Source organism: Asterias rubens, chromosome 2 (genome assembly GCF_902459465.1).
Source record: "Asterias rubens chromosome 2, eAstRub1.3, whole genome shotgun sequence".
NCBI lineage: Eukaryota > Metazoa > Echinodermata > Asteroidea > Forcipulatida > Asteriidae > Asterias > Asterias rubens.
The window spans coordinates 19,579,050-19,591,602 of record NC_047063.1 but is presented as its reverse complement, the minus strand read 5'-3'; the positions used below and the strand labels follow the sequence as shown (position 1 = coordinate 19,591,602).

Sequence of the window (12,553 nt, the reverse complement as noted above, 5' to 3'; positions counted from 1 at the left end):
AACAGCTTCAGTTCAATCCAAGGTACCACATTACCATTAAGTGTCATGACTGAATAAGTCATTGAGTATTCAAGGTCTGTCCCAAACAGCTACAGCTCCATCCTAGATACCACATTACCATTAAGTGTCATGACTGAATAAGTCATTGAGTATTCAAGGTATGTCCCAAGCAGCTACGGCTCAATCCTTGATACCACATTACCATTAAGTGTCATGTCTGAATAAGTCATTGAGTATTCAAGGGTTCAAATCACTGGCTGAACAATCAAATAAGGCTATGCAGTTATTTTGTTTGCTCAAGGCGCTATTATTATTATTTATTTGGCCATTGATACAAAAACATCACAGTCAGTCAAAACAAGAAATACTGTAATTGTGTTGCAAGGAAATTAGCGGTTAAAAGCACCCACATCCAGTCAAAAATGCTATTGATTGACTCTCAAAAACAAATGTACCTTCAAGACTCGCACTCAAGTCCTTGCAACGGCTTGAGTGAGAGTCTTGAAAGGTCATTTGGCTAGTCACAAGTGACTCAACTGTTTTGATTTTGTTTATCAAAATTGTAAAACTAGATATTGTAGATGTCGTCTTCAACCTTTAGCTCAAGTTAATTATTGAATTTTTAAATGTTTGTTTGTACTTTATCACAGTTCTTCTCACATGCTTGGAGATGGGAGTTTTGGTTCGGTGTACAAAGCTAAATACAGGGACCAGGTAAAACGATAATGACCAAATAATTTATACAAATAATTGACCAAATACGATCAAATAATAATAGAAATCGTTGGCAACGTTATGAAATAAGGTAATAAACAAGAGGATTTCATCAGTTTAGTATTCCCTTGTCAAATCATTCAATTTCATTAGGCCCCAAGACTCATTCAATTTCGTAAAAGCCAACTGCAAGAGCTGGTCAACCATTCAATTTCATTCATGGTCAAAGTGCAGTCTTGAATGCCTATAAATCAAATAGATTGACTAAACCGAATCTGAATGAGAAGAACGAAAACATTTGTGTATGACAAGGAAATTGATTAGGGGAAAATACCTGGATTTGAATGCATGCTTGAAATTGGCTGGGAAAACCTACATAGGAGAGTCTTGCTTTGGATGAGCATTGAACCGCCAACATTTGTGTAATCATCATCTGATACCAGACTATTTCTCTTTCTTTCCTTAGCCTGTTGCAGTCAAGGTATTCGGTATGGGACCTGATGTTCACCCTCATAGACTGCTCAGACAAGAGGTTAGAGGAATAATAATAAAGAACATTTTATGAAGGTTCAGCCTCAAGGCGCTGGAAAAGTATACAAATTGCAAGTCAGTAAAAACATTCAAGAATCCAGATAATACAGAAAACTGACCAAAAAAAATCAGTAAACAAGCACCAACTCATTTCAAGTAAACAAGCATCAACTCTTTTCAAATAATTTGAATGATTTCTCAGCACGTAGTTTGTTTTAAAAGGATTGACATTATTATTAAGGGAATCAATGTGTGGTTAAGAGGTTTTCAACTAGTGGTTTAATCCCAGTGAGGCCTGGTTCTTGATAAACATAAAGAACCAGGCCTCGACGGGTTTAAACCACTAGTTGAAAACCGATTCAACACACTTTGATTCCCATTCATAAATACCTTTTCGGTCAAAAACATCATCACTTTTTGGTCAAAAAGTAAAATAAATGCAAACATTATAATTGTTAAATGATTTCTTTAAACACAACACCCCTCCAGCTATGAAATGGTAGAGCCCTCTGCTGCCCTTGCGTAAACAACTCCTTTTAAGGGAATGCTGTGGGCGTCATGCGTATTGCGTGATGTGGCACAACTGTTTCAGCCGTTGCTCTCGACCAATAGGAATGAAGAAACTGTCTTATAAGAACAGGTGCAAGGTCGCGTGTCACGCTTATGAATTAACACTTTTTACCAGTCATTAACAAAAGGTTTATGCACATCCACGTGACGCGCTCTCCACCAATAGGAGTAGAGAAACTGTCTGGGGTGTTTATGAATATTATTATTATTATGTTTTTTTTGGGGGGGGGTAATTTTCATAGTTTTCAATAAATACATGGAGCTGTTACCTACAAAAAGTAGCGAAGCACAACATAGGATTTTCATTTAGCAGTATTTCCTGCTAAAGCAGCTCTATGAAATTGGTCCCTGTTCTTGTCCAAACTGGTGGCTATGGCTGCAGCTGTTGCTAAGGGCTGTCTATGCTTCAATGCATGTTGACACGGTGATGAAGTCGCAGCCACTAACACCAACACGGCTTTAATCCATACAGGTGACTATACTACGGCAGCTTCAGCATCCTAGCCTGGTATCCATGGAAGGAGTTGCTCTGAATCCCAGAGTCTTGGTTCTTGAGTTGGCTCAGCTTGGTTCCTTAGCCTCAGCTCTACGTAGTAAGAAAGTCACTAATAGAAGTCTACAACATCGTATTGCCATGCAGGTACACGTGCTAATAATAATGATAATAGCAACATACAGTAAAGTGCCTTTTCCAGCGGTTGCAAAGCGCTACAACAAAACAAACGAAAAAACCACAGAGGAAATGTATTAAGCAAGGAGTGAGTTTTAAGATGCTATTTGAATTGGGGAAAGTAAGTCACATTGGCTAGTGAACGAGGTATTGAGTTCCAGTGTATAGGAGTAGTGCATGAGAATAAATGATCTCAAGCCTTTTTATTTGACTTCTGGAAAATCCAGGATAGTATACACATAATGAATGTTTATGAGTGCAATGGTGCAAATATGTTCATGAGTTGAAAGATGGAATGTTCTATTCAACGAGGCGGAGCCGAGTTGAATGGAACATTCCAGCTTTCAACGAATGAACATATTCGCACCATTGCACGAATGAAAAACATTCATTATTTGTTTTATATAACATCCAAGTAGATCTTTGTCATTTTGATTGAAAGATACAACTTTCAAAACAAACAAAGCGTAGGCCTCCAATTTTTAATTGTAGAAGACGAATGCTAGTAATTTTACTAATATTATGCCTTGCTGTGTTACCGAAGACAACGCGCACGCAGTGATGTTTTTACTCATCAGCTTTTTCGTTCCATCCGAAAAGTACCATTGCACGCTGCCAGCGTGCAATGGTACTTTTCGGATGGAACGAAAAAGCACGGTGAGTGACTCAGCGTGCAATGGTACTTTTATTTGCTATCACGTGACGGACAATCCTCCAATCAAATGGCAAGGATCTGCTTGGGTGTTATATAATCTGGCATAACGAGTGCAGATTGTTGACAGTGCATACTTACAGTCGATGATTTCTATTAAACCAGACGCCATGGTTCAAATCCCGCTCCAGGAATTTATCTTTGTTCAACCCGGTAAATCATTTATGTTCTTTGACAGGTTGCCGACGGATTAATGTTCCTTCATGAGAATAGGATTGTCTACCGAGACCTGAAGCCAGATAACATCCTTCTCTTCTCTCTGTCTTTAGGAACACTGGTGAGTCTGATAATAATAATAATAATAGCTCATATATAGCGCATTTCAGAGCTGAAAGAAATACCAATGCACTTTACCAAAAAAACAACAACATTAGATCAAAGAATTAACAGACAATATACTAATAGTCATACATAACTGAAATTAAAGTAAGTAAAAGGCATAAGAAAACAAGTGCGATTTGAGTTGTGTTCAATGTTCTGTGAAGAATGGATGTAGCTAGGTAGAAAGTTCCAATGTCGGGGGGCAGCACTGGAGAAAGTCCTTGAACCGAAAGATTTAGATTGTAGAGGAATGGTATGGTGAGGAGATGTGAGGAGGAACAGAGTTGTCGGGCTGGTACATACGAGGGATAATGAGATCAGACAGGTAGCTTGGGCATGTTCTATGAGTTGCTTTGAATGTAGTGATGAGGACCTTGTTTTGTATTCTATGTATAAGTTGTTAAATGAAGGTTTTTTCAAAGTAAGTATCCTGTTTTGGGAGCAAGGTTTTTTTTTAGTTTTGCACACACACAAAAAAAATTGTATGAAAACTTCATAATGTTAAACAACATTGTATGCTATTTTATTAGGTTTTAGTGTCCAGAAATCTCACCTACTTTTGACCAAAGGAAATTGTAGGTAAATGAAGGCGTTTATCAACTGCCTTGCTCATTTGAATGAGTATAATAAGTGTTAGTTGTACTATTAACTCATTTAATAATAATAAATAATAATAAGACTTGTAATGCGCACATATCCTCCCTGCTGGGTGTTCAAGGCGCAGTTAAACCAAAAAACAAAACAAAAACAAAAACATAACACAAAGAAAAACAGACACAACAAAATTAATCCTTGAAAACCTGTGACACAATGTAGAGGTACGGAGATAACCCCCTGCCACTTGAGGGAGTCCTTGGCCCTGGTCCCCTCTTTATTTAAAAAAAGGAATTGCTGAGTCCAGTCATTCATCAGTCAGCAGACGCTTCTTCAATATTTGATCTTCTGATTTTCTTTATTTGCATCCACAAACCATTGATACAAAAAGACCGCTTGTGTACAAGGACAGGAGAATACAATATATAAATAGAGACTAGTTACATGTACATGTAGTACATTTAATGCATATAAGTACAGGCAGTGTGTACTGTAACTCAGAATACATGATCCTCATGTAGTTTCATATAACAGCAAATAAAAATGTCTCATGATAGTTATACGACCCTCATTGTTTTGACAGTGAAAATGCACCTTTTAAATCGGTTTAAAACGTAATATAAAACTCACCAGATAATCTGACGGTCTATGATAAAATACTGACAAGGCTGAAGATGAAGAACACGGGGAAAAAAACAGATTCTTGGCTTGATAATAGCCCGAGTCCAAAACACATCTCACTGCCTTGTTTCCGAAGAGAAAAGAGAACTTGGCCGTGGGCCAAATCGTATCACTTCCGGCGTAATTGTTACGCTGACCACAAAACTTAATTTATTTTACATTCACACCCCCAAGAATCATACATTTGTGGTTAGATTAAGTTCCATTATTCACAGTCTGAATATGGAAACAACTTTTAAATACAATATCTTGATAAAAGTAGTTATTTCAAGAAAACGTTGCACTATTTTAGTGTTGCGAAAAGAAACTTCTTTATGACGGTAAATAGGTATCAAGAGGCCCAGCCCGCGAAAATGATGACTTAGCGGGAAACACCGCCCTCTACTGACATTAAATAAAGTTGCAAATAATAATGGGTCCATTTCCCCACAATAAGATAAGTTTTGAGAAGAGACTTGAATTTTGCGGTACAAAGACAAGATCGAAGATTAAGTGGTAGAGAGTTTCAGATGCGTGGCGCAGCTGAAGAAAAAGACCTGTCACCCCATGAGTGTCTAGACTTGGGTTCAATGAGGAGAAGCATAGAACTTGATCGAAGATTCCTTGATGGAGTGTAAACTTCAAGCAATTCAGAAATATAGTGGGGAGCCTTGCCATTAATAGCTTTGTGGACAATGAGCATCAGCTTGAAGATGATTCGTTGAGAGATAGGGAGCCAATGTAGTTGTTTCAGAATGGGGGTGATAGAACAGGATTTTCTAGACAGTGTCACAATTTACAGTGCAAACATGGCGACAAAAAGAGATAATTTAGGTGCATCCTAACACATTGATAAATAAAGATCTTGGTAATTGAATTGATCTCGTTTTTTCTCACTTTGTAGCACAATGCCAAGATAGCAGATTATGGTATTTCCAAGTTTGCTACTCCATATGGTCTAAGGGCACCTGAGGGTACCCCAGGCTATCGAGCACCTGAGGTCATCAGAGGACTGTCAACTTACAACACTGAGGTAGGTTTCTTTGGAATTCAATTTCCTAGGGCTGCTTAGCGCCGATGTTGTGCTTACTGTGTAATTTTCATAACATAGCTCTGCTAACCGAAAGCACATGAAAAGGCATGCCAACATTTCAGTGCTCACTGTATGAAAATGAATGAGTTACAATGTAAACTCACAGTGGACGCGCAAGCTGGACGCTTAATATTGTGCTAACCTGTTGAATAAGCTAATGCTTTAATAAGTTTTTTTTTCTACAGTTAGCGCAAAAAGTTGCTTATCGCTAAGCAGCAATATGAAATTGGCCCCATGTGAGTAAGCACCACGTCGCCTAAAAGTTGCTCGTCACAGGCATGTTAGTAGGGCGGTACCCGCTGCCAAAACATAGGATTCGAACTGCCTCTTGCTGCCGGGCAACCTCGGTAGTCTAGTTGTTAAGACATTGCTCTAGTATTGCATGGGTCGTAGGTTCGAATCCCACCCGAGTAACATGCCTTTGATATTTTTCAACAGGATTCAGGAAAGTACTGAGTATACAGTGCTAACAACACACATCGGTGTATGGGTAAAAACCAAAATTAATACTAACCATTTTGTTTGCACTTTTACTATTTATAATATTCAAATACATGCTAGACTTTCACAGTCCTTTGTCTTTGACCCTTAATATTTCCGGTCCTGGTTGTATTGTAGGTTGATATTTACTCCTTTGGGATCCTATTGTATGAAATGGTGACTGGGGGACACAAACCGTTTGAAGAACTGGAGTTCAGAGCTGAACTGGATGAAGCTGTCATGAAGGTAGCAATAATTTATAAATATTTTGTACTTAATTTTTATTTATTATAATAAATAGGGTAGATGGCCTTAGCTTTCAATCCAAACCGGACCTTCTTCAGGCATAAAACAAGTACAAACAAATACATATCCATTTATAGAAAAAGAGAGGGGAAAGGGATTAAGGGAAGGATCCAGAAATAAGCGGGAAAATAACAGCCAAACAAAGTTTCTTATTTTATTTTTTGAACCCAACATTACAATTAGCGCTTACAACAGGATGAATAGGAAACAACAAGAATGTTGGAGGAAACCCCCAAATCTTAAAGGAACATGTTGCCTAGGATCGGTCGAGTTGGTCTTTGAAAAACGTTTGTAACCGTTTGTTATAAAATGCATATGGTTAGAAAGATGTTGTAAAAGTAGAATACAATGATCCACATACATTTGCTTCGAAATTGCGTGGTTTTCCTTTTACTTTGCGAACTAACACGGTCGGCCACTTATGGGAGTCAAAAATTTGACTCCCATAAATGGCCGACCGTGTTTGTCGACGAGGTAAAAGGAAAGCCACGCAATTACAAGTAATACTTGTGTGGATCATTATATTCTACTTTTAAAATATCTTTCTATTCATATGCATTTTATAATAAATGGTTACAAACGCTTTTCAAAGACCAACTCGACCGATCCAAGGCAACATGTTCCTTTAAATGCCTTTACATATTATGAATTGTTTTGTTGTTGTATTTTAGGGTCGTCAGCTTCCTCCACTGACCCATAACAATGTGGCTGCATGGCCTGATCTACAGGAGCTGATTGACTACTGCTTAGAGCACGTTCCTCAACACAGACCTACAGTAAGTATTGTCTAGATGCATCATAGCCAATAGCAGACTTTCCAACGCTAGGTGGCAGCAGACATACCGGGTAAATTTCCATTGTTTACGTAGTTCTGAACATGCGCATAATTCCGAGAACAATGGATTTAACCGGTAAGTCTGCTGCCCTCTATCGTCCCAGAAAGTCTCCAATTATAAGGTTAAAGGCAAAGTGTACCTGTTTGGTTTTTAGAACTGTTCAATTGATTTAAAGATTCAAATTGATTTAAAGATTCGTTTCAAAAGGAGGTGGCATTTTTGGGGGAACGCTGAAAATCTGAAGTGAATAATGTCAATGCAGGAAGCATAATCCTTGAAGGGACAACAAAGTAGATTCAATTTTTGGGGCATGAAAACTGACATAACCACATTACTTTGAAGTGAAATTACTCTCAAAATTATTTGTACTATCAGATGTATACCTTCCTTTACAGGTGGGTTTTGGTATCGTGTAAGGTTATCATCCTTTAAACATGTTAAAGGGGGGTTATTATTATTATTATTATTATTTATATTATTATTATTATTATTATTATTATTATTATTATTATTATTATTATTATTATTATTATTATTATTATTATTATTATTATTATTATTATTATTATTATTATTATTATTATTATTTATTTGACCTCAGCAAATACAAGTACATCAAAAAGCACAGAAAATTTTAATTATTGATAACACAACGAACCAATCAAAATAATAACAAATACAATAATTATTCAAGCAAAAAGCACACAATAAATATTAAGAAAGAAAAAAAAGTATCCTGTTAGGTTTCACATGTTTGAGGGCACTCAGCGTTTGAAAACAAGACTTCAAGCTCAAGACTTCAAGCAGTCTTGGTGTTATACTAACAAAGCTCTGCTTTTGGAAACCCCCACTATTTAAGAACCCTCTTTTCTGTATTATCCCTGGTATTGATTTAACGAGTGGAAATAGAGTCTGGAATTTGATATTTTGCATTTCTTCATCAGTCTGCGCAAGCATTCAGGTGGTTGAGCTCAGCTGAGTTACTGTGCCTAAAGAGGGAGTACCCACTGCTTATGGACATCTGTGTGGAATGTATGACTGTCAGGGTAAGAGTCAAAGGTCACTGCTTCCTAGGTCAAAGGTCAAAGCTTGCATACAGGCTTTTATTTGTGAACTGCACTCTTAAATTTGTTAATTCTGCATTTTGGGGGAAAGATAACTGTAAGTATGTTTTTATGATTTCTGTAGAAATCAAATATGTTTTTTGTAGTGTTTTTTTGTTTTGTATGGGAGATTTCCAATACTACATAACCTGTCGAGCGAAATATGAAAGTCATTTAATAACCAATATCATTTGTCATTTGTATTTACTTGATTTAGATGAATCCAAGTGGTCAGAATATTTTTTTAAATGAACTTCAACTACAAAACTTGTTGTAGATGGAGATGGAGATGAACAAGGGTGTTAGTCTATATACTGTATGGTCAAAGCGACTGATTTTAGTCTGATACCCTTGTCATCATTCCAGGTATATCATTCTGAAGGGGAGGAATGTCAGGAGGTGTGGCTTGCAGGAGGGGACAGGAAGACCACTATGGTGTCATGGATACAACCTTTGAACTCTGACCCAGAGAACTCGATACAGGTAAGGTTCAAGGTCAAATGTGAGAACATAGTTGATTAGGTTTTGTTTAAATATGAGGCCCATTTACTGAAGCACCTCGTTAAGGGTTTGAAGATGCTTGTTCGTGTGCAATCTGCAGCCAACCCGAAACACTGGGGTGAACCCCATGGCAACCTGTTGCCAGCACTGGGTTCTTTTACAGTACTGAAAGCTTTATGCCCTTTTGAAGGACACATCAAGTGTGGTAAGTGTCTTGCTCAAGGACACTCTGATTACAATAGTACTTGAACTCGATAGCACAATTAAAGCCTCGGGAAAGTACTGAGTATACAGTGCTAACACACATCGGTGTACGGGTAAAAACCAAAATTAATATTCTTTATCCCCGATGCAAATTTAACATCTATTATAGCATAACTAAAGCCATTAGACACTTTTGGTAAACAGTATTGTCCAAGGCCCACACTTCGTGTATCACAACTTATATATACATGTAAAATAACGAACCTGTAAAAAAATTTAGGCTCAATCGGTCATCGGAGTCGGGAGAAAATAACGGGAAAACCCACCCTTGTTTCTGCACGTTTCGCCATGTCATAACATGTGTTTAAAATAAATCCGTAATTTTGATATCGAGAATTGATATTTTTTTAATGTTTTCTCAAAAAGTAAAGCATTTCATGGAATAATATTTCAAGAGAAGTCTTTCACCATTACTTTCTGTAAACCCTGTAAGTTATTTGTAAATCTGTGAACTTTTGTATTTTTTTTTCGGTACCGAAAGTGTCCAATGGCTTTAAGCCAGGTTCATACTTCCTGAACATGCAATTGGGATACGAATTCTGACGAACAGTTACGCTGTACTTAACTCCTGCGACACATTCAAAGCGAAAACAGGACTGTGACTTCAAAAAATTTGCTTCGCATTAGCAGAAAGTTTAAACCAGGCATATATTGTACTTCAAATCTTACACCCCTAAACAAAAGTAATGAATTCAAACTTTTTTAAGTGTAACTTTTCATTTACACTGGTGTATGATTGATTATTGTACAGACAATGTGACCTCTGACGTCACATGAAAACCATAACATGATTTGCGCGCATACCGCCGGGCAAAACCTTTGTGTTTTGGCAGCCAGCTAGAAAGTGTATGCAATCTTACCATGACTACGTGCCTTTTTGCCCGGCGAAACATGATGTATACAGTGTTTTTTCAACAGAGGGCGGTTTGAATGTAAACATAGGTCACATCGTCTATACCTGATGATACTGACACCCCTCAAAAAACACTGCACTTTTGCTTTGTATATTTTATCTGTCATTAGGGTATGATGTTGCATAAGGGTCGAGCATTATGTATGGCAGCCGTTGGTGAGTCAGCGATAGTCATTGGTACCCAGTGCGGTGAACTGTGTGTATGCGATCTCTCTAGTACGCCATACAGACTTAAACACACGCTACCAAAACTAGGTGATGCTGTGGTCTGTCTCGCATACTGGAAAAGGTAAGCAGAGATTTAAGATTGGATTTCAAGAAGTTTTTTTGGGGTTTATCCTTATGCTTTGAGTTTCCAATAGAAGCCAGGAGTGTTCAAATGATTCTGTCTGACAGTAAACCATGCAAGTCTTCAGGGCTTATTGGGGGAAAATCCACAAAACAATAGGGATTGTTGCACAAAATGTGTACTAGACAAGAATCGACGAGGAGAAAAAAACCTTCCTTACACAGGTTAACATGCATTGAATGGTTTTTATTTGAACTTTCACCACAAGAGAAGATTTATCGCATCTGTCTTTTGAGTAATTTAATATTTAAAAATATACTTCAGTAGTTTATTGAATTGGAAGATATTTTATCAAGTTCAAAAGTCAACATTTGAACTTCATTACACAGTGAGGTTTTTTCATTCAATTGAAAAACACTAGACTGTAGAAACCTTCCAGTCATGGGTTTACTGGCCTGATATAAAACAACTGGCATCGGGCCTGTGGTCCAGTATAAACTAAAGGCCAGGGGCCGACTTCTTTTTACTGAGTGTTTGCCTTCAAATATAGCCTTTTTTTTACACAGGATTTGCCCTGATATTATAACCTTTTTACTTACAGTTTACCCTTACATGTATGACATTGTCTTTTTATTACAATTTTGCCCTGAAACAGATTCTTTTTACTCAGGGTTTGTCCTGATATAGCCTTTTTACTCAGGGTTTGCCCTGATGTAGCCTTTTTACACAGGGTTTGCCCTGATGTAGCCTTTTTACACAGGGTTTGCCCTGATATAGCCTTTTTACTCAGGGTTTGCCCTGATGTAGCCTTTTTACACAGGGTTTGCCCTGATGTAGCCTTTTTACTCAGGGTTTGCCCTGATATACACTGTAGCCTTTTTACTCAGGGTTTGCCCTGATATAGCCTTTTTACACAGGGTTTGCCCTGATATAACCTTTTTACTCAGGGTTTGCCCTGATGTAGCCTTTTTACACAGGGTTTGCCCTGATGTAGCCTTTTTACACAGGGTTTGCCCTGATGTACATGTAGCCTTTTTACTCAGGGTTTGCCCTGATGTACAGTGTAGCCTTTTTACACAGGGTTTGCCCTGATGTAGCCTTTTTACACAGGGTTTGCCCTGATATACATGTAGCCTTTTTACACAGGGTTTGCCCTGATATAGCCTTTTTACACAGGGTTTGCCCTGATATAGCCTTTTTACTCAGGGTTTGCCCTGATGTAGCCTTTTTACACAGGGTTTGCCCTGATATAGCCTTTTTACACAGGGTTTGCCCTGATGTAGCCTTTTTACACAGGGTTTGCCCTGATATAGCCTTTTTACACAGGGTTTGCCCTGATGTAGCCTTTTTACTCAGGGTTTGCCCTGATGTAGCCTTTTTACACAGGGTTTGCCCTGATATAGCCTTTTTACACAGGGTTTGCCCTGATATAGCCTTTTTACTCAGGGTTTGCCCTGATATAGCCTTTTTACACAGGGTTTGCCCTGATATAGCCTTTTTACACAGGGTTTGCCCTGATGTAGCCTTTTTACACAGGGTTTGCCCTGATATAGCCTTTTTACACAGGGTTTGCCCTGATGTAGCCTTTTTACTCAGGGTTTGCCCTGATGTAGCCTTTTTACACAGGGTTTGCCCTGATGTAGCCTTTTTACACAGGGTTTGCCCCGATGTAGCCTTTTTACTCAGGGTTTGCCCTGATGTAGCCTTTTTACACAGGGTTTGCCCTGATGTAGCCTTTTTACTCAGGGTTTGCCCTGATGTAGCCTTTTTACACAGGGTTTGCCCTGATGTAGCCTTTTTACACAGGGTTTGCCCTGATACATGTATAGCCTTTTTACACAGGGTTTGCCCTGATATAGCCTTTTTACTCAGGGTTTGCCCTGATGTAGCCTTTTTACACAGGGTTTGCCCTGATATAGCCTTTTTACACAGGGTTTGCCCTGATGTAGCCTTTTAACACAGGGTTTGCCCTGATGTAGCCTTTTTACACAGGGTT

The 12,553-nt window shown here is 38.2% G+C and overlaps 1 protein-coding gene across 8 annotated transcripts in view; it reads left to right on the top strand.

The window, feature by feature from the left end:
• LOC117304839 (leucine-rich repeat serine/threonine-protein kinase 2-like) overlaps positions 1 to 12,553 on the top strand; it is a 111,105-nt gene that overhangs the window by 81,228 nt on the left and 17,324 nt on the right. For all 8 annotated transcript variants that reach the window (XM_033789469.1, XM_033789517.1, XM_033789499.1 and 5 more), the window contains 10 exons: positions 651 to 714; positions 1,181 to 1,246; positions 2,288 to 2,455; positions 3,376 to 3,474; positions 5,677 to 5,805; positions 6,484 to 6,591; positions 7,323 to 7,427; positions 8,432 to 8,533; positions 8,957 to 9,073; positions 10,379 to 10,557. In XM_033789469.1, the coding sequence (XP_033645360.1) occupies positions 651 to 714; positions 1,181 to 1,246; positions 2,288 to 2,455; positions 3,376 to 3,474; positions 5,677 to 5,805; positions 6,484 to 6,591; positions 7,323 to 7,427; positions 8,432 to 8,533; positions 8,957 to 9,073; positions 10,379 to 10,557 (1,137 nt within the window). The remainder of the gene's footprint in view (positions 1 to 650; positions 715 to 1,180; positions 1,247 to 2,287; positions 2,456 to 3,375; positions 3,475 to 5,676; positions 5,806 to 6,483; positions 6,592 to 7,322; positions 7,428 to 8,431; positions 8,534 to 8,956; positions 9,074 to 10,378; positions 10,558 to 12,553) is intronic.